Source organism: Mauremys reevesii, linkage group 25 (genome assembly GCF_016161935.1).
Source record: "Mauremys reevesii isolate NIE-2019 linkage group 25, ASM1616193v1, whole genome shotgun sequence".
Lineage (NCBI taxonomy): Eukaryota > Metazoa > Chordata > Testudines > Geoemydidae > Mauremys > Mauremys reevesii.
The window spans coordinates 13142610-13165986 of NC_052647.1; the positions used below are offsets into that span (position 1 = coordinate 13142610).

At 58.6% G+C, this 23377-nt stretch overlaps 1 protein-coding gene across 2 annotated transcripts in view; it reads left to right on the forward strand.

The window, feature by feature from the left end:
* Positions 1 to 23377, forward strand: part of OLFM2 (olfactomedin 2) — an 89388-nt gene that overhangs the window by 60447 nt on the left and 5564 nt on the right. For both annotated transcript variants that reach the window (XM_039514085.1, XM_039514084.1), the window contains exons 3-5: positions 6121 to 6276; positions 17438 to 17657; positions 21384 to 21490. In XM_039514085.1, the coding sequence (XP_039370019.1) occupies positions 6121 to 6276; positions 17438 to 17657; positions 21384 to 21490 (483 nt within the window). The remainder of the gene's footprint in view (positions 1 to 6120; positions 6277 to 17437; positions 17658 to 21383; positions 21491 to 23377) is intronic.

Here is a 23377-nt window from a genome sequence, read left to right on the forward strand (position 1 = left end):
TTGGACGGCAAGTCCAGAGTGGAACGTATGGACGTGGTTTTCCCTAGTCAGCTCTGCTCCTTGGGTGCCTGTTGCTCACGTGAGGGGTTGCAGACGCTGTCAGCAGGAGATCTGGCAGGGAGATGAGCTCCCACGCCTGCACAGACCCAGATAAATGCTCCCAGCCTGCAGCCCCTGTGATGAGAGCTAGGGAAAGCGATGGAGGCATTTCCCAGGGAGTCTGCTGTGCGTTGTGCATTTCACAGGGCGCACCACTGACCTGGAGAGGCCAAAAATAAATAATAAAGACCCATAAATCTTCCCTGAGTGGCAGGAGGGCTCAGGTGGTGGTGAAGGGAAGTCAGCCCCTGACTGTGGCAGGAATTAAAATAGCTTGGAAGCAGCGAGCGAGAGAGAGAGAGAGCTGGCCTCTGCACAGCTCCATCAGTAACATCCCAGCTAAGCGCCGGTATCGAGCGGAGGCTGTCGCCCGAACCACCCGTTTGCCTGTGTGCAACGTTCTGAGTGAGCGGAGCCCGATGGAGGGGGCTGGGGAACAGCGTCTCCTCCCAGCGTGTTGGAAGGGGACATCTCTTGGCTGCCACGCTGCCCATTTTGCCAGCAGTCTGTTCCTCTCAGCAGCAGCTGGGATGGCCTCTATCATTCCCCTCTATCAGCACTGGTGAGGCCTCATCTGGAGCACTGTGTCCAGTTTTGGGCCCCACACTACAAGAAGGATGTGGATAAATTGGAGAGAGTCCAGTGGAGGGCAACAAAAATGACTAGGGGGCTGGAGCACATGACTTATGAGGAGAGGCTGAGGGAACTGGGATTGTTTAGCCTGCAGAAGAGAAGAATGAGGGGGGATTTGATAGCTGCTTTCAACTACCTGGAAGGGGGTTCCAAAGAGGATGGATCTAGACTGTTCTCAGTGGTAGCAGATGACAGAACAAGGAGCAATGGTCTCAAGTTGCTGTGGGGGAGGTTTAGGTTGGATATTAGGAAAAACTTTTTCACTAGTAGGTTGGTGAAGCACTGGAATGGGTTCCCTAGGGAGGAGGTGGAATCTCCTTCCTTAGAGGTTTTTAAGGCCCGGCTTGACAAAGCCCTGGCTGGGATGATTTAGTTGGGGTTGGTCCTGCTTTGAGCAGGGGGTTGGACTAGATCCCTCCTGGGGTCCCTTCCAACCCTGCGATTCTATGATTCTATGGCAGGAGATGGGCGAGCTGTGAAATGAAGGACCCGTGTTCGATGTGTGGGGAGGGGAGACGGACGAGAGATCCTGCTGCTAGTGCAGCCTCTGTTGTTATACGCTGACAGCCCCGCTCGCCGTGTGGGCTATGACCAGGGAGCGCCCTTGGCTGAGGGGCCGGCTGGCCTGGTGGATTGAAGCACTGGGCAGGGATGCAGGAGATCTGGTCTCCGTTCCCAGTTTTGCTGCTGGCTGCGTATGTTACGGTGGGCAAATCTGTGGGCCTCAGCTCCCCCGGTGTAACCATGGGGTCACCCATAATCTTGCCTTTGTCTACTTAGATGTGTGCAGCGCCCAGCCCGGTCCGGTGGAGCCTCCCAGATACACACCAGGGGCACTTCACCCACCGCTAACATGCAGCTACTGCTGGGGTCAGCGGCAGTGTCGGTTTACCGGCAGGGCACAGAGGGAGCTCCGGCATTCGGAATGTGCTACGGGGGAAGTGGGATCTGACCAGCCAAGAGGCACCCGGGGCCATGTAACCTGTTCCTGGCAAGGTGCAATTCTTGACCTTGGCTGGCTAAGGAGTAAGAAGAGACGGACACTAGGGTTAACCCCATGTGATGAAGTGGGACAGTTCTTAATGTTTCCTCTGAATACTGTGTGGGTGCCTCAGTTTCCCCTGTGCATTAAAAGTCTCCAGTGTGCATAAATAGCCAACACTCTGTCTCCTAGCAACAATGGTCAGGGCCCTTCCTGCTAGAATAGCTAAAGGTGAACAAAGAGATCAGGTGACCTCCTGGCCCGGGAAAGAGACAAAACCCAGAGAGGAGGGGCTGGAGGAGGGGGCAGTCTGGGGCTGGCTGGGGCTGAGGAGTGAGGGCAGACGTGGGTGTCTGGCTCACTGGACCCCAGAATGGACCCGGCTGAGGGGTCCCGTTCGCTGTACCTACAAGCTCTGTGTTAGACCCTGTTCCTGTCATCGAATAAACCTCTGAGTTACTGGCTGGCTGAGAGTCACGTCTGACTGCGATGTGGGGGGGCAGGACCCTGTGGCCCCCCCAGGACCCCGCCTGGGTGGACTCGCTGGGGGAAGCGCACGGAGGGGCAGAGGATGCTGAATGCTCCAAGGAGAGACCCAGGAGGTGAAGCCGTGGGAGCTGCTTGCCCTGCAGACAGGCTGCTCCGAGGGAGAGGAGGCTCCCCAGAGTCCTGCCTGGCTTTGTGGGGAGCAGCTCCAGAGCAGCGCCCGGGGACTCCGTGACAGGCACCCACACAGTATTCAGAGAAAACGTTAAGAACATTCCCACTTCGTCACACCTGCTTCCCTCTGGACTTGCAGCAGAGACACAGGGCTTGTCTCCACTGCCGTGCGAGCTGTGACTGCAGCACATGCAGCCCCCTGAGCTGCCCTGGACCTAGCTAGCGTGGAAAACAATAGCAGCACAAGCACGCAGCATGAGCACACAGCCCCGCCTGGGACCCTGAGCCCACGCTGGAGCAGTCACACCGCCCGGCTCCTGTTCCCGGAGCTGGCTGGCTCCGAGCTAACTGCACTATGGCTGCCTGTGCTGCATTCACGCCTCTGATTGCAGTGCAGACGTGCCCATGGTGCTAAGCTCTGCACGTCTGCTGGAACGCCGAGACTTTCGCTGCCTTCGGAGGTCTCCCAACCTGCTTAGCGTGGGATGTCTGGGGGTCTTGCCCCGAGGTTGGACTCCCGGGGGTCTGGCAGGCCTGACAATGCTCCACAGGTGGATGCAGTCTCTGGAGGTTGCGTTGCTTCTCTGCGAGGTGCTGCAGAGAGAGACCTGCCCTCTCTCCCCACATAGGAATCGCCCCCTGGGTTGCTTTACTGCGGTAAATGTTATTAAAAGCTATTAAGTTTTCTAACTGGTCTCAATTCCCCCGTCTGCGGTGGGCAGAGTCCACAAGCAGGCAGTTTTCCTTTTATTTCCTTTCCGCTCTTTATACATTCACACACAAAAAAACGATTAAACTTTTATTATAACTTGCTGCAAAACGGCTCTGAAGCCTTCAGAGGCTGCAGCCGCAGCCGTAAACACCAACAGGGCCCCGTTAATAAATAAATAACCACTGACGGAACGTGGCTGCGTTCTCGTCTCGTTAAGGCACTGAAATAAACTCATTTTAGTGGCGGCAGCAGATGAAATGAAAGAATCAAAGCCCACAAGAAATGTGCACTCGGGTGGTCTAAGAACCAAAGAACAGCTGCAGCCCCTGATCGAAAGACGGGATTTTATACATGAAAGCAGCAAGAAGAGGAGTGTTCTCAGCTAATTGGCAGGGAGGGATCTTCCCGGGGGCCCGGCACTAGACCAGGAATCACCTCCTGTTTTGCCTGGGCCAGAGAGCTTCTCTGCCTGCCTCTGGATGGTGCCTCAGACAGAATTCAGCCCCTCCGGCTGGGGTGGAATTTCTGTCCGTCTCTGTGTCTGCAGAGCGCCCGGCACAACAGGCCCCTGGCGACCGTAGGGTGTAACAATTCAGAGCTGTCTTTATTTAGCCTCCTGTAGCTGCTCTGTCCTGGCCTTTGGGAGGAAAGCTGGTGTTCGTTAAATACCCGCTGATGGCTGGGCATTGCTAGCGACCTGGGTGCTGCTCTCCGTGGTAGCAGTCCCCTCAGAGCCCCCTTGTTCAGCGGGTGTTTGTCTATCCAGAACGAATGCACGGGGGCGATGCGCCAGCCAGGCCGAGACACCACGCACAGCCAAGTGAGCAAGCAAATTGCATTTGCAAAGATCTTCACACGCGTCTCGTAACAACTGCTCACCCCAGGCTACAGACACTGCTGCAGCGTGTGGCGGGGGAGCGGATGCTCACCACAGCCTGGCAGAGGAAAGCAGGAAAAGAGAGAGCCCAGGGCAGGCAGAGGTTAGGGAAATCAGGCTGCAGCGTGACCCTTCCTCACGGGACACAGAGCTGGAGATCCGCAGCCGGCGCCCGTGTTCTGCTGCTGTGCGATGATGGCAAACTTTCCTCTGCCGGGACACTGCTGCATTACGAGTACCCGGTGGGCACAGCACAGGCAGGGGCAAGCCCTTCGGGGGGACTGACCCTGGTCGGCCAAGGCCTCTTCTAAATCCCTAAATGGGACTAGCGTGTGCTCTGGGCCTGGCCTGAGGAGGAGCGGGGCAGGGGGTGGGGGTCTCGGCCTGGCCCGAGCGGGTGTGTGTGTGGGGGGGAAGGGCTGGCCCGAGGGGCAGCTGGAGGGGGTGTCTGGGCCTGGCCCGAGCGGGTGTGTGTGTGTGGGGGGGAAGGGCTGGCCCGAGGGGCAGCTGGAGGGGGTGTCTGGGCCTGGCCCGAGGGGGAGCGCTCCTCTGCAGTCCGTTCGCCAGTAGCTACGCCGGCCCCATGTGCTGGGGGCTGCTCACACGCACAGAGTAGACCTGGGTGAAATTTCTCAGACGAATATTTTATTCAGCAAAAAATGCTGTTGTGGGCGACTTGAACTGATTTGTGGCTCTGACCTGAAGAGTTTTGGCCACTCATAAAAGGGCTGCAGGAGGAGGAGATGGGGGGTGGGGTGGGGTGTTGCTCCCTAACCCCCGGGGCTCATGATTTCTAGGGGGTTAGGGTGCTCACCTGGGAGGTGGGAGATGCAGGTTGAAATCCTCGCTCTGGAACAGACCCAAAGTCACCAAAACTTCCGCTTCCATTTCACCCAAAGTGAAACGGTTTTTTCCTTTGGTCCGTTCACGGCTGTTCCAGTCGGCGATGCACCCAGCCCTAGTAGGGAGAGCCGGTTCCGTGCCCTAACAAACACACAGGGTGACTAGATAAGACGGACAAAAGAGAAACGGGCCCAGAGAGGCTGGGAATAGAAGGCAGATCAGCTGAGTCTCCATCCAGCACCCTACCTGCTAATTCACGCTCCTGCCTCAGGCACAAGGCTCGCCAGCAGGTTCCAATGCGGTGCCCAGAATCTAAACGTTTATTGAACAAAAACAAACAATCACAAAGCTTCTGGCTGTAACCCAATTGCCATCCACTCATTGAGATGAATGGATTGAAACAAACCCCCGTCGTGCGCGCACACGCTCCCGGTGCCCTGTGGCTTGGCGTATAACGGGGCCTCGTTGTCACTCACCTGGTAACCCCATTACACGGTGTTGGCAGCACAAACAGGCCTGGTTGTAAGTGAGAATCTGCTCCCACATGAGCGTGATCAAAAGGAGGAGGGGAGCTGGATGCAGTGAATATGCTCGAATGAGTGACTAATGGCTGCTGATGCTGCCAGGCCAGCTGCTTGCTCGCTTCCCCATCTCTCTGGTGCAGAGCGAAGATGCTTTCTCCTTGCATGCCTGTAATTCATTTAGCACAATCATCTTTTCATTATGGGCAGGAGGTGCAGAGCTGGGAGAGGGCCTCGTTAATTAAACTGAGATCAGGGGAGGGAGCAGGGCGTATCAAATCAATTCTGGCCAACTCTGTGCAGAATCCAAATGGAAAAGTCACCTGCAGCCTTCCCAGGGAAGGCAGAGGAGTGCGGTGCTAATGAGGCATCTCCCTGGAGCGCTGGTATTAAATCAGAGCTTCGTTCTGTTCCTGGGCCCTTATTAATAACACTCGGAACAATTCCGGAGGCCAACTCTTCCCCTGCTCGCAGCAGCACTGAGCTATGATTTGGGATCTATATTGCATGGAGCTGGGTTGTTTTGCATGTTGGGGAAGGAGCTGGACAATCCTGCAGGTCCTGAGCTCCGGGCTTTGGGAAGTAGAAATAGTGCAGAACTTCAGCTTGTGTAGGAGAGAAACCTCCGGGAACAGCGATAAAGGTGACATATGTACCGAGAGAGAGAGAGAGTGCGTGTCCCACGAATGCACTGCGGGCTCTCGCCTGTACTGGTCCCCAGTGCTGCCCTGGGAAGATGGGCTGCACGTCTCAGGAGAGCCCCGGCTCTTACCGCTCCGTTTTGCTTTTCCAGGTGCAGAACATCTCCCAGTCCATGGAGGTGCTGGACCTGAGAACCTACCGCGACCTGCAGTACGTGCGCAACACGGAGTCCCTCATGAAGGGGCTGGATTCCAGGCTGAAGGTGGCCACTGAAAGCCAGAAAAGCCTGAACACTAAAAGCTTCCAGGTAAACCCTTTGCAGACTCCCATTTGCCAGTGCTCTAGCTGTCTGGTACTGCGGCCCTTGGTGCTATCAGCGCTGTGGTTCTGAGTTACGCCAGGAGTGCCTGGAGCACCGGGATGGGTGCCGCTGTTCTGTGGATACAGCTGAGGATATGGGACAAGAGGCCGGGAGGCGTAAGTGATGCCCAGGCCTCAGTGGGATTTGGCATCGAGGTGGCTTTGAAAGTCCCATTCTGCATCAGCTAGGAGTGCCCAGAGGCACCAACTGCGAGCAGCACCCCGTGGCGCCGGGTGCTGCACAGACACAGTGTGAGACAGTGTGACGATGCGGTTCTGGCGGGACCCAACTGAGGTGCCAATTCAGGACCAATTGCTCAAACAGGGCAGTCACAGCCCTAGGCTGGGGTTTTTCCACCTCTAAGGCAAACCAAACCAGCCAGACAAAAAGGACTTTGGTCTCACACCACTGGCTAACCACAAGTCACACGAGCAATTTCCTTAGACACTCCAGTTTCCCAGTATCACCACCAGTGCACTCGTCCTGGGGATGAATGGTTATGAAAACCAACACCCCAATGAAAGAAAAAGGTTCTCTCAATCCCAAAGGACCAAGCCCCAGACCCAGGTCAATACACACATCAGATCTTATCCACAAATCATGCTGTTGCCAATCATCTAAAATCTAAAGGTTTATTCATAAAGGGAAAAAGGTAGAGATGAGAGCTAGAATTGGTTAAATGGAATCAGTTACATACAGTGATGGCAAAGTTCTTAGTTCAGGCTTGTAGCAGTGATGGAGTAAACTGCAGGTTTAAATCAAGTCTCTGGAACATCCCCCACTGGGATGGGTCATTCAGTCCTTTGTGCAGAGCTTCAGTTTGTAGCAAAGTCCCTCCAGAGGTACGAAGCAGGATTGAAGACTGGATGGAGATGAGGCATCAGCCTTAGATAGGCTTTTCCAGGTGTAAGAACCTCTTTGTTCTTACTGTGGAAAATTACAGCAAAATGGAGTCTGGAGTCACATGGGCAAGACCCTGCACTTTGCTGAGTTACAAGGCGGATCTGCCTTCTCTCCATGGGTCAGTTGTGTAGCTGATGGTCCTTAATGGGCCCTCAAGCAGGCTGGGCAGAGCTAACACCAACTTGTCTGGGTGTCACCCAGAAGCAGAGCACAATACAAAATACAGACAGTACAGAGCCAATACTCATAACTTCAACTACAAAATGACACATGCACCCAGACAGCATAACCCTAACCAGCAACCCAGAACCTGGCCTTACACACCTTATATGACCCTTTACATAAGATTTGGTGCCACTACAGGACCTTGGTTGCAAACCATGTTCTATATGGTCCCAGTTTATATCAATAACGTCACAGACAGTCCTGCCATTGGACAAGGCAGACTAAGGCTTCGTCTGTGCTCATGTCCTGCTGCTCTAACATGCCAGCCACAAACCTCCCTAGGCCCGGTCGGTGCTAGGAATTTAGGGCCGTATAACTGCGTCGCTCAGGGGCGTGAAAAATCCACCCCCCGCCCCCGGAACGTGGTTAAACCGACCTAGCCCCTGGTGTAGACAGAATTCTCCTGTCAGCCTCGCTACCGCCTCTCGGGTGTCGGGGGGGGGAGTGCCTGCGCCGGTGGGAGACCCCTGCTGTTGGCCGAACGTAGCGTCTTCAAAGGCTGCAGTGGCTGCCGTGGTGTGTGAGTGTAGGCAGTTCTGCCCGTGTTAAAAGCACTTATGGTAGTGTCGCTTATTCTGCGCTCTGCTGCCTTATGTGCTTTCCTGGTGGCATAGGCGCCAACTTTCTCCGGCGCCGGTGGGTGCCCCCACCCCTGGGCCCGCCCCCATCCCAAAGTGCCTGCCCTAACTCCGCCCCCTCCCTGCCCCTATTGGATCCCTTCCCCAAAGCCCTGCCCCAGCTCCGCCTCTCCCCCCAGTGCCCCTCCCTGGTCAGCTGGGAATGTGCTGGGTGTGTTCTCTGAACGCTGAGTGGGGAGCGTTGGCCTGGGAAGGGGGCAGGGGAGTTTTGCTGGGACTGGCTGCATTGGGGAAGGGAGATACCTGAGCACGTAACCTGAGAACCCAGGAAGGGGGTTGGGCAAAGGCTGGGGGAGGAGCCGGGGGAGGCTGAGTCAGAGGCTGGAGGGAGTTTTCAGTTTGGAGCTGGCTGGGAAATGGAGAGGGGCCCCGACGGGGCATGGGCTTCCCAACGGGGCGGTGGCCTCCCTGGGGCCCCCAGATGGACCTAACTAAGGGGGATCCTGTTGTCTGTATCGGCAAGACCTGTTTTGGACGGTGTTCCTGTCGTCTAAATAAACCTTCTGTGTTATTGGCTGGCTGAGAGTCCTGGGGAATCGCAGGAAGTGGGGGGGGTGCCGGGCCCCGACTCCCCCACACTCCGTGACACCCTTCGTTGGTCCCTGTCCTGCTGGGAGGAGCTGGCCGGGCTGTCTCATCTCGCCATGCGCTGCCGGGCAGGGCAGCTGATTCCAGGATCAGCGAACAGCCGAGGGAGAGGCCAGGAGGAAGACGTGGTGGGGGTGTGGGGTAGGGACACACGAGGGAGGGGAAGACGAAGCAGGATTCCAGACGTGTCCATCTGGAGTCCTCGCTGGTACAGCGATGATGGTCCGGTGTCCTCATCAGCAGGCCACTCATCCAGGCTTAAACCGGACAGGCCTGTTTTTGGAGGCCTTTGCCCCTGTCGGGTTCTGGGGGATGCTGTGTTGCAGGACTGTGCAGGCACCGGGGCTGGACCCATGCCATCCCAGAAGTACCAGCATGTGCCCCCACAAACCCCAGCCAGGCCCTGGCATGAGGCCTTGTTCCCCCCACAGCACCTCACCCTGGGGCAGGGCCCAGCTCCAGACCCAGGCATCACGTCCTGCTGGGTTTAAGGCCTTTGACTGGCCCACTGCCCGGGGGTGAATTTCACCCCACCCGAGCCGCGGCAACAGAAGGTGAATGCTGCAGAGCGAAGCGTATTCACGTGCCCTTGAGTAGGGAGGCCCACGGATCTCAGTTGACCTGTAATGTGGCTGCCCTGGCCGTGGGCCTGTTCCCATCGCCCACTCCCCAAAGTCAGGCTCCCTGCACCCTCCCACGGCTGGCCTGCCCTAGGCACACCCCTGCCTGCAGCCCCCCGTCTCTGCCGACTGCAAGGCGGGGGGTCCCACCTAGCTGAGAAGCAGCTAGTGCTGGTTACTCGAGATGACGGGATACAAGGGTAGAGGGAACCTGGAACTGCTCCAGTCTGTGTCCTGTGTGCCTCTGCCAGGAAAGCGTAGGCTTATCGGGCTTGCTAGGTGGAGGAGGCGTCTCCCACAGAAGGGACGGGAGCTGCCGGGAGTGAGATGCTGGCTGGAAAGTTGTTTTCACATCTCTTCCTCCCTAATGAGGGAGCTTGTGGCATCCTTCCCCAGAGCTGCCACCTGCCTGTCAGTGAGCCACACACAGGAATATTTCATCCTGTTTTCTCCCCCGACGGTGCTTTGAACAGTCCTGCTCGGTGGAATCAAAGTGCAGCAGGTACAGACAGACCCTTCAGGAGCCAGTGGTTCTTCCGCAGCAGAGGCGGGTGTCGATTCCACAAGCATCGAAAGCGCTGAAAGGGGACGCGGCAGCCATGTGTGCAGGGGATGCCTTGGGGTTCAGCTGCATTTTCATTCCAGCTCGGCTAGAGATGCTCCGACAGCCAACACGTACATTCAGAATTCCCCCCCTCACCTCGCCCCCCCCGACCTGGCAAACTTCAGCCGGCGTCATTAGCAGAGTCTGTGTGCTGAAGGCCGTGAGTTCAATGTTTTCAAAGCAATGCCTGAGTGTGAAAGCCGCCGTTTGGGACCCCGATCAGTGAGCTGCCTTAAAGGGATGCTGTGGTAAGTGCGTGTCCCTGGAGATCAACCGGGCCACCCAAAACTACTAGTAGCATGTGAAAATGTCAGTGGTTGAGCTGGCACGAGCTAAGGGAGCAGCTCCTCCGGCTAGTAGCTGTAGTATGTTGTCACTTCCCACGTGTGCTGGAGAGGGACAAAGCCCCTGCTGTGTTCGTGTGGATTATTGAGCCTTCTGGAAACGGTGCCATGGAGCCTGGCATGGCGGGGTCTGACGGCTTGCCAGCCCCGGGCAGAGCATGGAACAGATTTCACATGGGAGGCGCCAAGGTGAGGTCCCCACCCAAACAGCCCCTCTCTTGGGCTGTCTGCAGTGACCGCCTGTAGAGGAGCTCCGAGAACCATGGACATTACAGATGGAAAGACCCTGCCTTGTCCCATTTCAGCTGGCCAATAGGGGCGTGTTCCCTGTTGCTTATTCTCCCATGGTCTGCGGCCTCCGCCATGCTCTTTTCTTTTTCTCTAGCATCTTCTGCATGGCCATTAGCCTTCCCCAGCCTTGCAAATCCCAACTGCAGAAATCAGCATCCACTGCTGGCGTCACAGCATTAGCACAAGCGGGCTGCGAAGCTGGAGAGCGTTCACAGAAGAGCCAGGAGATGGACTCGAGGTCTGAGAAACCGGCCTGACAGCGCAAGGATAATTGGCTTGACTTGCTGAAGAGCAGGTTACAGCGCGGCTTGAGCACGGCCTAGAAGTGCCTATGTGGGGAGGAGATTTCTGATGGCAGACAAGGGCAGCGCAAGAGCCAGTGGCTGGAAGCCGGCGCTAGATGAATTCAGCGTAGAACGAAGGCACATGTTTATACCGGTGAGGGGATTGACCTCGAGGTGCAGGGGATTCTGGATGACGTGGTCTCGTTAGCCCGCAGGCCACTGGGCGGGAGGCCGGGCTCGTGGGGGTGCTCTCTGGCCCGCAGGAGATCACACTAGACTGGTACGTCTGGGGCTGGAGTTAACGCTGCACCTTTACAGGCAAGCCCCTGCCGCTCAGCTCATGCCAGGAGCCCTTGGGTCCTGCCTCCCTCCGCCAGCTCAGCTCAGGAGTCAGCAGAGGAGGCAGGGCCATGGGCGAGTGCCAGGCTGACACCAGGGGAAGGGCCCCGCATTTGCAATTAAAAATAAGTAAACAAACAAATGTGTTTCCCTGCAGCCCCTGGGGAGGAATCTGTGCTGATAAATGACTGCAGCCTCTTCTCCATTCAATCACCTTCCCCCAGCCATGTTTCAGGTGCTCGGGAGCCGCTGGGATTAGAAACCATTTGCTGGGAGTAATGGCTGTTGATTTCTGCAGCAGATGGGAGAGGAACTGTAACCTAGCCAGAGCCACCAGGCAGTGGAGCGGCCAGGAGCTGCAATCTCCCCACTGCAGCTGGGACGGGAGCATAGGGGTCTCTGGAGGTAACTCACCAGCGACCCAGGCATCTGCGTCCAACTGACCCCACATGAGGTGGGCGCTGGGAGGTTCCCCAAGCCCCAGGGATGAGCCTGGGGCTGAACAGGGTCAGAGCCTGCCGGGCCCCTCTGCAGCTTGGGTCTTGTCCTAAAGCTAGAAACCCGAAATAGCCTCCCCCCCCCCCCCGGTGCTCTGGGCAGTCCCGGTCCCCAGGCCACTGTGTGTCCAGCCCTTACACACCTGTCTGTCCGTCTGTCTGTCTGGGCCTCCCAGATAGGGTGACCAGATGTCCCGATTTTATAGGGACAGTCCCGATTTTTGGGTCTTTTTCTTACATAGGCTCCTATTTAAACCCCCGTCCTGATTTTTCACATTTGCTGTCTGGTCACCCTGTTCCCAGATCTGCGTCAAGCCGCACCAGCCTCAGTAACCGCCCGGCCAGCCTGTGAAGGGTGCGGCTAGCGGCAAGAGCGGGGACTGGCAATGGGGAGCCGCTGGCTCCAGTGGGGGCCGTGTTGTAGTGGATAAGAGCAAGGCACTTGGAGGCAGGACTCCTGGGTTCTTTTCCGCTCTTTTCCCATGTGACTGTGGGTAAGTAACATGGTGCCTCAGTTTCCCCCTTTAGGGTGGGGATAGGGACTCTGGCCCACCTCCCGGGGCGCGTGAAGAGCCGTTAATTATCCGCAGAGCCCACTGGTCCCAGTCCTGGCGGGTGGAGCCCCGAGAAGGCTGCGTGTTGCCAGGCTACGTGGAATGGATGAAACCCTTCCCAGCTGACACCAGGGCCCAGGTGGCTGCTGCCCCTCTGCTGCCGCCTCGCGGTTACTGGCACCGGCGCTGCCAGGAGCTGCGGGGAGGGACCGGCTGTTCTGCAGACGGTGCTGGGCAAAGTGGGGCTGGGATTCGCGCGGGCTCTGGGTCAGAGCCACCGGGGTCAGGAGCTGGAGCCATTCTCCTAGCAAAGCCTGCAAGCCCCTTTGCCTGGCTGCTGAGACCGGCTGTCCCCACTGCTGCAGGGCTTGTAGGTACAACCAGGTCCCTCTGGGGGGCAAGGAGCTTAGACCCCAGCCTGGGGTTCCTGCCTCTTCCCAGCCAGCCCAAAACTGAACCCCCCTCTAGCCCCTCCTTTCTGGCCTTTGTCTCTTTCCTAGGCCAGGAGGTCACCTGATCTCTTTGTTCTCCCCCACCTTTAGCCTCCCCTTGCAGGGGGGAAGGGCCTGGGTCATTAGTTACCAGGCGACAGAGGGTCGCCAGAACTGAGCCCCCCCCACGGATATTCAGAGGAAACATTAAGAACAGCCCCTCTTCGTCACACCCAGCTGCTGGCAAACAGAGGCTAGGGACACCATCCCTGCCATCCTGGCTAATAGCCACTGATGGACGTACCCTCCATGAGCTTATCTAGTTCTTCTCTGAACCCTGTTATAGTCTTGGCCTTCACAACATCCTCTGGCGAGGAGTTCCACAGGTTGACTGTGCGTTGTGTGAAGAAACACTTCCTTTTGTTTGTGTTAAACCTGCTGCCTATTAGTTTCACTGGGTGACCCCTAGTTCTTGTGTTATTTACTCCTTCTCATAACAACTGCTGTTACTAGGGACGTTTGGGGCTGGGAGCCAGAGCTCTCTGGCCTGTGTGGTTCAGGGCAGGCTCTGTACTCACAAGGGTTCCTTCTTGGCAGCGAAATCGCCAGCTCTTTGCCAGGACGTCCTTGCTACCTCCCACGGCTCCACCAAGATCCTGAAACTGACGAACGTTTCCTCTTGCTCAGTGATTCTCCACGGTCCCCCAAGGTGACCCTGCTTCGCAGGCAGAGGCTGCGCCAAGCGCGTCTGTTTGGGTGTGTGAGTCGGGAGGTTGACAGGGAGACTTGACCTTGCAGGGCAGAGTCCCAGAGCCCAGGCAGCCCCTTGAGCCCGGCCAGCCGCGGGTTTGAAATTGCAGCGTAGACGTACCCGAAAAGCTCGACCACCAGGACGCAGGCTGGAGAACTGCCCCGAGCAGAGCAGCTGGTTCCCGCCAGGGAGTCACTTGTCCGTTTTTCCCCTCACCCCTGCATCTTGGTTGTGCTCTTGGCTGGCAGGTTTATCACCCCGGTTTCAAAGAGCAGCGCTCCAGGGGCGCGAGTCTCCAGCCTGCCCGCGGCCCGAGACAGACGGTGAGTAACACGCAGCGCCTCCGGTGCATGGTGGGGGGGGGGGCCTGTTCCTGGGGAGCCCGCGGCATCGCCGAGTAGATGTGCGCCCGGCCGTGGTAACTCACTGGGGTGGGGACTCGGGGCGCCTGGGTTCCATTCCTTGGCGAGTCACTGCCTCCCTCCATGCTCTTTGGCACAGGGAGTGTCTCTCTTTCTCCGTCGGCGCAGCGCCTGGCACGCCGGGGCCCTGCTCTCGGTTGAGGTGTCCGTGTAGCACCACAGAGTCCAGGGCTCTGCCTGTCCCCTTGAGAGCTCAGCGTGTTCTGGAAGCGCCTGTCTCCATAGGCCGGGTCTGGACACAGGGTTCCTGTTGCTTTCAATGGGGGTTGTGTCTGTGCTCGGATGCAGGGTCTCAGGGTTGGCCGCGTGGGGGTGGAGTGCCAAGGAGTTAATCCGCAGGATGGAGTCCCTCACTTGCTCCTTCCCCCAGCCCCGGCTCTTGCTGTGAATGTTGACTCCCACGGGGTGGCAATTAATTCTCAGGGCTGCTGGCTGCCTGCAGAGCCCAGCCTGGGTTTTTCCACTCGCAGAGGGACATTCGGCTGGGAGCTGGGAGCCTGACTCATTCCCACCTCCAGCGCTAAGCACCGCTCAGCTGCAGCCGTCTGCATTTAGCTCCATGGCGGATTCATCCCGTCAATCTGGACAGTGATTTTGGTCACTGGCTTTATCTCCCCTAGTCAAAGGCTATTTTGCATCCAGATCACAGCCAAATGCACACACCCAGTGCTATTGCATTGCCCCCTCCTCACACACGCACACACACACACCCCCCTCCCCCCGCCTGTCCCTGAGGCTGGATCCTGGCACCTCAGCTCGTTCCAGGGCCTTCTCTTTCACACTCTCCACTCCAGCAGCCGTCATAAAAAATGCAGCAGCAATTACTGTGCCGGCTTTCCAGAGCTCGGCGTGGTGTCGCTGTGTGCAGCCAACCTTGCCCAGGATGCAGCACAGGCCTGTAAGGTGCAGGGAGCTGGGGAGGGCAGAGGAAATGATAGAGGCCAGCAGCAGGGAGGACTTGCGCAGTGTCTCGCCGCCGGCTTGGGACGGCTGAAACCATGGAAATATGCTGGGGGGCAGCACGCAGCAGCGTCTGGACTCAGAGAAGCAGTGGGGACTAGCAAGCCCATGGCCCTGGGGCCCAATTCCCCTCCCTCTCACCCCTGGTAACACCACTGTTCTCCTGGGGTCGTTGGGAGGAGCAGGACCGGCCCCCGAGGGCAGACGGGCTCCTGGGAGCATCTTGGCTGGCTGCGTAGTGCAGGCCAGAGCTCCCCTCCCATGGGCTAGCACAGATCCTGTAGCCAGCCACCAAAGGCCAGATTCTCCGGTGCCCAGCACCTTGTGCCGCTGCTTATACCAGCGCAGAGGGAGTGCAGATCATTGCTGCTCTGATCTGCTTTGCACTGGTGTAAACGGGGAAGGGCAGCGAGCAGCTCGGCCCCCGCAGTCTGACGGGAAAGGGAGCCGGCTCTGCAGCTGGAGGCGCGGCGTTTCCCGCACCCACTCAGCTTGGAGCGTGCGAAAAGCCATCGTGCAGAGACAGCGGTGCCTGGGCTCCCCACTGCGAGCGTAGCGAGGGTTGTGGATGAGGTCGTGCTTGGGCAGCCGCCTGCACTGCCGTGGTTGCACTGCTGTTGTTAACGCTCTAGCTTGATCAAAACTAGCGCCCGTGGGTCTCTCTGAGCCGGCCACTGCTCCCCTCCAGCTGCCGGGCAGACAGCGGTGTCAATGGAGCACCTGCCCCAAGGCCAGTCGAAATACGGGTGCAAGTGAGCCAAGAAAAGCGTCCATGGATTCACCGCATCCGTTAGTAAAACTCTGCCGGGGTTAATTCCCCTCGTGTCCATTGCTGTCGGGCCTCAGCTTCCAGCCCCAGGATTCTGGTCTGTCTTTGTCTGCTGGGTTCCATTGCCCTGTGCTACGGGGATCTTCTCCTCATGGAGACTTCTGGGGCCAAGTCACCTCTTCACCATCTCTTGTTGGAAGCTGTCTCCAGACCTTGGCCAACGCTGCTGGTGGTTCACCAGCCATGTGCTCTGGGAGGTGCTGAGTTTCTTCGATTTTTAGGGCCAGAAAGGATCATTCGGATCACCTAGTCAGAGCTCCTGCGGGACGCAGGACATAGAATTTCCCCGTGTGGTTTATGTACCCAGCCCGTATCTTGTGATTGAGCTAGCGTGGATTTTTCCGAAAGACCCATCCAGGCCGAGTGGGTCCAACACTGACTCTGACTCCCTTTGTGACCTTGGGTGAGCCCCTTCTCCCCTGTACCACCGAGACAGCAACACAGATTGCAGAAGATTAATTAGCTCCTATTCACCGACTGCTTGGAAGATGCAAAGTGCTAAGTATTGTAATTATTATTAATTTCTAACCCAGGGGCCGGAACCTGCCTCTGGCATATTAATGAGCCCTTAACGATGGTGCCAGAGCTCTGTCATCGTTATCATGCCTGAGGTAAACAGCGCACAGGCCTCTGGATCTTCATTAGGGGGAGGTGAGAGAGGGACTGCGGAGAGCAGGAGAGCTGCAGGGATTCTGTGTCACAGGAGCCAGGAGTGCAGGGGAGCCACCAGGGAGGCTGGGGGTTCAGAGAGGGAGTCGGCCAGAGTGGGGAGGGATTGCGGGGGACGTGAGGCCGTGGAGCCCTCCTGTGTGCTGAGCCTAGCAGGAGGCATCCAGGCCTTGTCCTGATCCCGTCCGCTCGGGGTGAATTTCACCCCTGGGAGAGGTTAAGACCTAAGCCCATCTGGCCAGCGCTGCAAAGGAGGTCAGCGTATGTGGGGCCGAGCTCTTCATCTGGCCAGAAGAGTCTTATTTCATCAGCATCGTACTTCCCCTTCGCTGGAACCGATTCCTGATTGACTAACCCCAAGCCAGCATCAGCCTGGTGTGAAACAAAGGGCGTGCGTCCACACGGCCTTTTGTGTCAGTTTAACCAAATCAGTTCAGAATCACACTGAATGTGAAACTGGTGCAATTTTCTCATATAGGCAAACTCTTAGACTGTGAATTTTTCAGGGCAGGGATTGTCTGCACTGCCCGGTGCGACGGAGCCCCGATCTCGATCGCTGTGTGTCTGGGCGGTGCCCGGCCCGACGGGGCCCCAATCTCGGTCGCCGTGTGTCTGGGCAGCGCCCGGCCCGACGGGGCCCCGATCTCGGTCGCCGTGTGTCTGCGCGGCGCCCGGCCCGACGGGGCCCCGATCTCGGTCGCGGTGTGTCTGGGCGACGCCCGGCCCGATGTGGCCCCGATCTCGATCATTGTGTGTCTGCGCGGCGCCCGGCCCGACGGGGCCCCGATCTCGGTCGCTGTGTGTCTGGGCGACGCCCGGCCCGATGTGGCCCCGATCTCGGTCGCCGTGTGTCTGGGCAGCGCCTGGCACGGTGGAGCTGGGATGTGGGGTGACCAGGCACTAGTGACCTACATGCACTTTAAGTCCTGTCTGGGGGCTAAAACTTGAAGGCTAGTAAGGGATGTTGGAAACCTTTGGTGCTGGCGCTGGCCGGGAAGCAGCGGCAGCCGGGCGGGCGGTAGGTAGGGGGAGTGTCTGTGTGTGTAGGGGGCAGGGGGGTGACTGATGCCTGTCCAAAGGGGGCACAGGGAGAGGGGCCTGGCTGCTGTTGGGAGGTTGCATTTTTCACTTCACTGATTCCTCTGGCCACGTTGACAGGAGCTGAAGGACAAAATGACGGAGCTGCTGCCTCTGATCCCCGTCCTGGATCAATACAAAGCGGACACGAAAATGATCGTGCAGCTGAAGGAGGAGGTGAGGAACGTCTCGGGGAGCTTGCTGGCAATCCAGGAGGAGATGGGCGCGTATGACTATGAGGAGCTGCAGCAGAGAGTGCTGGTCCTGGAGGCCCGGTTACATGCCTGTATGCAGAAATTGGGTATGGAACGTAGCCGCCTTCCCCTCCCTTTCCTTCCTTTCTCTCTCACGTGCCTGGGACAGCACCCAGGGGCTCCCCTCTCTGCTTCGCAAAGGGCTCACACGCTGAGTGTGCCACTCAGTCGCGGGCCAAGAGGGAGGGCTCTGGGGGGTGGCATGAAAGTGCCTCTTTCACGTCCATTGGGTGTGGTTCCGCTTGCTGAGTGAGCACAGGGTTCCCTGTCTGGGTCTGGCTACTCTCACTCCCTGCATTGTTTCTACACACAGGGGAATGGGGTCTAGGGGTTAGAGCAGGGGGGCTGGGAGCCAGGACTCCTGGGTTCTCTCCCCAGCTCTAGGAGGGGAGCTGGGGGGCTGGGAGCCTGAACTCCTGGGTTCTCTGCCCACCTCTGGGAGGGAAGCAGGGTCTGATGGGTTAGAGCAGGGGGCCTGGGAGCCAGGACTCCTGGGTTCTCTCCCCAGCTCTAGGAGGGGAGCTGGGGGGCTGGGAGCCCGAACTCCTGGGTTCTCTGCCCACCTCTGGGAGGGAAGCAGGGTCTGATGGGTTACAGCAGGGGGCCTGGGAGCCAGGACTCCTGGGTTCTCTCCCAGCTGTGGGAGGGAAGCAGGGTCTGGGGTGTTGGAGCAGGTAGAGGTGCTGCCAGCTGCTGAGGAAGGTGATGCAGGTTTCTGAGTCTGGTTCCAGGAGCCCAGCTCCAGTGACCCGTGTCTGGGGACACCCAGGGTCCTCTCTCGCTTTTGGACGCCAGGGCCAGACTAGGAGGGTGACGGGAATTCCCCTGGGCCCCCACAGCAAAGGGCGCCGGGAGTGCCAGCTCCCATTGCAAAGCGCCTGGGACAGTGTCACCCTCATGCCATCTTTATTGTGGCTGAACTGGCAGCTGATTCGCTCCCACGTGCTCCTGGCTGGGGTTCAGCCAGGGTCCAGGGGACAGACATCCCGCCAGGCTGGGGCGGTGGGCTCGCCCCTGCACGCTGGAGAGAGGCCAGTGCTAGGGGACTGACGCCAGGCAGCCGGGTTAGACTCCACAGAGGGCACGTGCACAGCGAGCTGCTGGAAGCACCAGCCCGGGGCAGACTGGGGCCCATCCAGCCAGGGTCCCATCTCCAGCAGTGTCAGAAGTTGTATGGAGCCCTGCAGGAGGCAGTGATGGGATAATCTGTCCTCAGGGAAAACCCCTCCTGACCCCCAGTCGTTATACCCTGAAGCAGGAACTTTTCTAGCCTTCCAGAACACCTGCTTGTTTAGTGGATAGTCTCTGCATCGTATGAATGTCCAACCCTTTTGTAAGCCCTGCTGAACTCTGGGTCAGCGACACCTTGTGGCAGAGAGTTCCACTGGCCAACAGAAACTGTTTCCTTCTCACCACCTTTGAACTTGCCACCTTCCTGTTTCGCTGACCGTCCCTTAGCTGTGAGATCAGGAGAACAGAAGATCCAGCTGAGCCTTGGCCTGGAAGACGACTCTATTGTACGGGGTCGGCCTGGGCTGAGAGCAGCCCAGCATTTATTCCTGAAGTGTTATTTGCATCACCGTTACAGCACGGGACCATCCCTTCCCGCCTGAGCATTCAATGGGCGGGGCAGGGGGCAGGCACAGAGAGTGGAAGCGATAGGCCCCAGCTCACCCAGCAGACAAGAGACCCAGGTCTCCTGCCTCCCGCTGGGGGAGGTGCATTCCCTGCCCCCCGAGCACTTTCCCTGGGCCAGAGCAGCCTGCGATGAGAGCCAGGAGGAGAGGTTGGGGCGGGGAGGAGAATTGCTCAAGGAGGGGCCTGTAAACTCCATTTCTCTTCTGTAACTGGGGGCGCCGTGTTCCCCACGAAGCAGGGGCAGCCCTTGCAGACGGGCTGCCTGGCTCTCCCCTCTCCGCTTTGGGTCGCTGCTTGCCCTCCGAGGTGGGCTGAGAACAGCTGCTTTTCACCTGTCTCATTGTCCAGGAGACCAGCCCACGGACTGTACAAGCTACAGATCCAAATACGTCAGTAGCCAAGGGTTGCAGGTGCTGCCCTTGGGACGCCGCCCTGAGGCCTGGTTCTCGAGACAGGCAGTTGCGGGTAGGACTCGCTGCTCTGCTCGCTCCCTGCTGCCAACCCCTTGTCTGGATGCAGGCGGCAGATGCTGGGAGCTGTCCCAGTGCAGCCAGGCGTCCACGTGGCTGGTTTGCCGCTCTGCTGAGCCCTTTCGAGTGCTAATGCTTAGACCCCGGGGCCTGATTCCCTGGTGCCTGTGCAGAGCAAGGGCGGAACGGGATTGTTTTGTGCCTGCTCTGCGTTGGCGGGATCGGCTGCCCCAGTGCAGAGCCAGAGGGAATCAGGACGTTTTCCTTAACACTCCCCTGGCATCTCCCCTGCTGAGCTTCCCCAGTGAACCCAGGGGTGTGATGAGCCAGCGTGGTGCTGGGCTGGGAAGCGGGAGATCTGGGTTCTCTGGGGCCGAGTCTGTCCCTCGCTCTCTGTCCGTGCAGCACCTTGGGCGTGGTTGGGTCTGTGCCGCACTTGGCACGGTTGATGCCATGATCTCGGTCAGGGCCTGGGCAGCGCCCGGCACAGCAGGGCTCCAGACTCTGCTTTAATATTGTAATAACCGGGGGAGGCAGGACTCAGCTGCTGTCCCCCAGCCCTGCTCTGGCTCGGTAGCTACTGGCGCTGCACCAGGGTGGGGGAAGGTTGGGCCCAAGGCTCCAGGTGTTGACGAATTAGCCGAAGCAAAGTGGTATTTGCATGTGGGATTTTCAGCTGATCTTGCTGGTGTAGTTTGGAGGTTTCATGCATCGCCCGTTGAGGCCCTTGGGCCTGCTTCCTTCTGAGCTGCGGTTTTAGGGTTTGATTTCCTCACCAGGCAGAACAAAATCTGGGCTCCAGCTCTCAGCTGGGTCAGTGACAATGGAGAGGGACCCGGATTGTAATTACGCCTGTGTGAATCCGGTTACTCCAGATCCACACTGGATTAACTGAGATCAGGCTCGAGGCCACAAACCCCCAGGAAGGTCACTGCTTTGCCTGGACGTGAATCCCAGGGGTCAGGATCGACTGGGAGAGCGAGGAGCCTTGGACAGACATCAGCCTCCGCTGGCCGGAATCGACAGCGCCCCCTCAAAGGCACCGGGGCTCCAGTAACTTACACTCGCTGAAGATGGGGGCTGACTCAAGCCAGTTCCTGTCTAGCTCTGTCCTGGGATTGGGGGGTCCTCGTGGAGATGGGGGTGCCTTTCCCCCCACAGTCGCACTGCTTAACAGAAATCAGGGTTGAAAGGGATCCAGTTACACTGGTGCAAACGCCTGCCGATTTCACCTGTGTGCTAGAGCCGCGCGCATGCTGGGGAGGTGTCGGGTTCACACAGACCCAGGGCAGCCAGCTGCAATCGGAGGCAGAGCACCCAGTGTGACGAGCCTGATGTAAGAACACACCGCTAGCCTTGCTGTGCGGCTGGACGCTGCTGCTGCCACGGGTGGGACGAACGTTTTCCCCCCCAACGCCCAGTTCTGGGGAGGGACAGGAGCAGCATCGACCTGGCTCGGGGAGGCACCAGCCGGCTGGCTGTCGGTAGGGGACGTTCTCGAAGCACTGCACAGCCCGGACAGGAGGTTGCCGAGCATGGAGGGGTCTCTGTCACTGCAGTCTCAGCCACCTCCCGTGCACCCCGCTCTGCCCCCCACTGATCCCCGCCCCCCTCAGCGGTTGGGCAGGTTTCTCTCCTGTAACCGTTCTCTCTGTCCTGCCACAGGCTGCGGGAAGCTGACGGGCGTCAGTAACCCCATCACCATCCGGGCGTCGGGATCCCGGTTCGGATCGTGGATGACCGACACCATGGCTCCCAGCGCCGACAGCAGGGTGAGTGCCTAGGGCTTGCGCTGGCGGGTGGGGGCCGGGAGGAGTCTGGGGGCTGCCTCACCTTCCCATGGCTTCTCTCCCCTTGCATCACTCTGCAAAGCCTCAGTCGGCTGCAGGCCAAGGCTTCCGTGGCCGTTCTGGGTGCACACCGTGGAGGAAGGGGTCTGATCTCCAGCCCCCAAGAAGGGCCCAGCACCCGCAGTCGGGACCAGATCTCTCAGCTCCTGACACGCCACTGGAGGCAGAGTTTTCCCAGGAGCTCAGCACCCAGCGTGGATCTGCCGTGCTGGGTGCGTCAGACAACCTGGCCACTTGTTCCGGTGCCTAATGCAGCGGTTCTCAGACGTTTGTACTGGTGACCCCTTTCACCCAGCCAGCCTGCGTGTGCGACCCCCTTATGAAGTAAAAACACGTTTTTTTAATTTAACTCTGTTATAAATGCTAGAGATGGAGGCTGACAGCTTGTGACCCCCCCATGTAATAACCTCATGACCCCCTGAGGGGTCACGACCCCCAGTTTGAAACCCCCTGGCCTAAAGGATTGCTGGCCCCGATCCTGGACAAGGAGCCCTTGTGAAAATTCCAGCCCCGCTCTGTCTATTTCCATGCCCAGTCCAGCCTTTAATCCAGGCAATGGGAAACATGCACCCCTTAAAAAACGCCTGTAACCGTGGCCAGAGGAGATGAGCCTGGCGGGGCGGGAGTGATGCTCAACCAGCTCCGAAATCAGGCACACCAGGCATTTCTATCATGGTGCCGCTTCAGCTCTTAAAACGTCGCCAAGCGTTCGATCTGCAGAAAGAGCAAGAACCCGTTTAACATGGCAGACTGTGGGGGGGAAGGGTTAATAAAACTCCGTGAAACACCCGTAGAGGTGCAGCGTCTTCATCCTGCAGAGCTCAGCGTCTCAGTGCAGCGAGCCCAGCAGAGCTCGAGAGAGAGGCAATTACTAGTGTAAAGAAATCCCAGTCCCCGTGAGATGCCAGCCCGTTTCTGCAGCCCAGCACCCCAGCTTTTCTGCCAGCAGTGCCAGGGCCGCACGCTGGAGCATATTAACAATGCGGAGCAGAAGCAGAGGCTCCTGTTTCTAATTCCACATCTCGCTCATTAATTGTCTTTCTGCTGCACACCCTGCAAACAGTGTCGGGTGCCCCCTGGCAGCGTGTTCCACGTGCGTAGCCGGAGAGTGAGCCCGTTGCCTGGAGTAACCTCTGGCCACACGTTGGTACAAAGCGGGTTAGACCCTCTGCTGGCGTCTCCTGGCACCGGCTGAGGGTCTGGGAGCGACCGGGAACAGGTCTCGGGAGTTGGGAGAAGGCGTCCTAGGAAGGGGGTGGGGACAGGGAAGCGTGCTGCATGCCCCCCGGCGATGGTGTCTTGAAGCCTAAAGATATCCTAGGCCTTGTCGACTTGGAAACTGGGGCCAGACTGATGCCAATGGCTGCAGCTCGTGCCATGAGTTCAGTGCAGGATCATGCGTGGCCGTGTGCAGGGGGAATCGGGGCCTTACTTCTCTGTACATGAACCTGGGGGAAGCCCCTGCTGGCCGTGCAGGCCTGTAGCCAGGGCCTTGAGAACAGCCAGAGGCTGCTGGAGCCGTGGCAGAGCTGTTCCAGTTGTAGCAGGCTGGCTGCAGGGGCAGGGCTCCATGGGGCTGTGCATCGCTTTGTGTCACACGTCTGCTAGTGCTGGGTCCTGCCTCGGATGCAGAACTGGGGGAGCGGGGGAGTCACCCAGAGGGGGTGCATTTCCCAGAGTCCCCTGTGCCTGTGGCGATGCGCCGGGAGCTGGCGCTTTGCAGAGGGTATTTGCGCTCCGCTCCATGCGACGGTGCTTCCCTGCCCTGGCCCCTGCAGGCGAGAGCCGTTTGTGTAGGGCTGGTGCCCG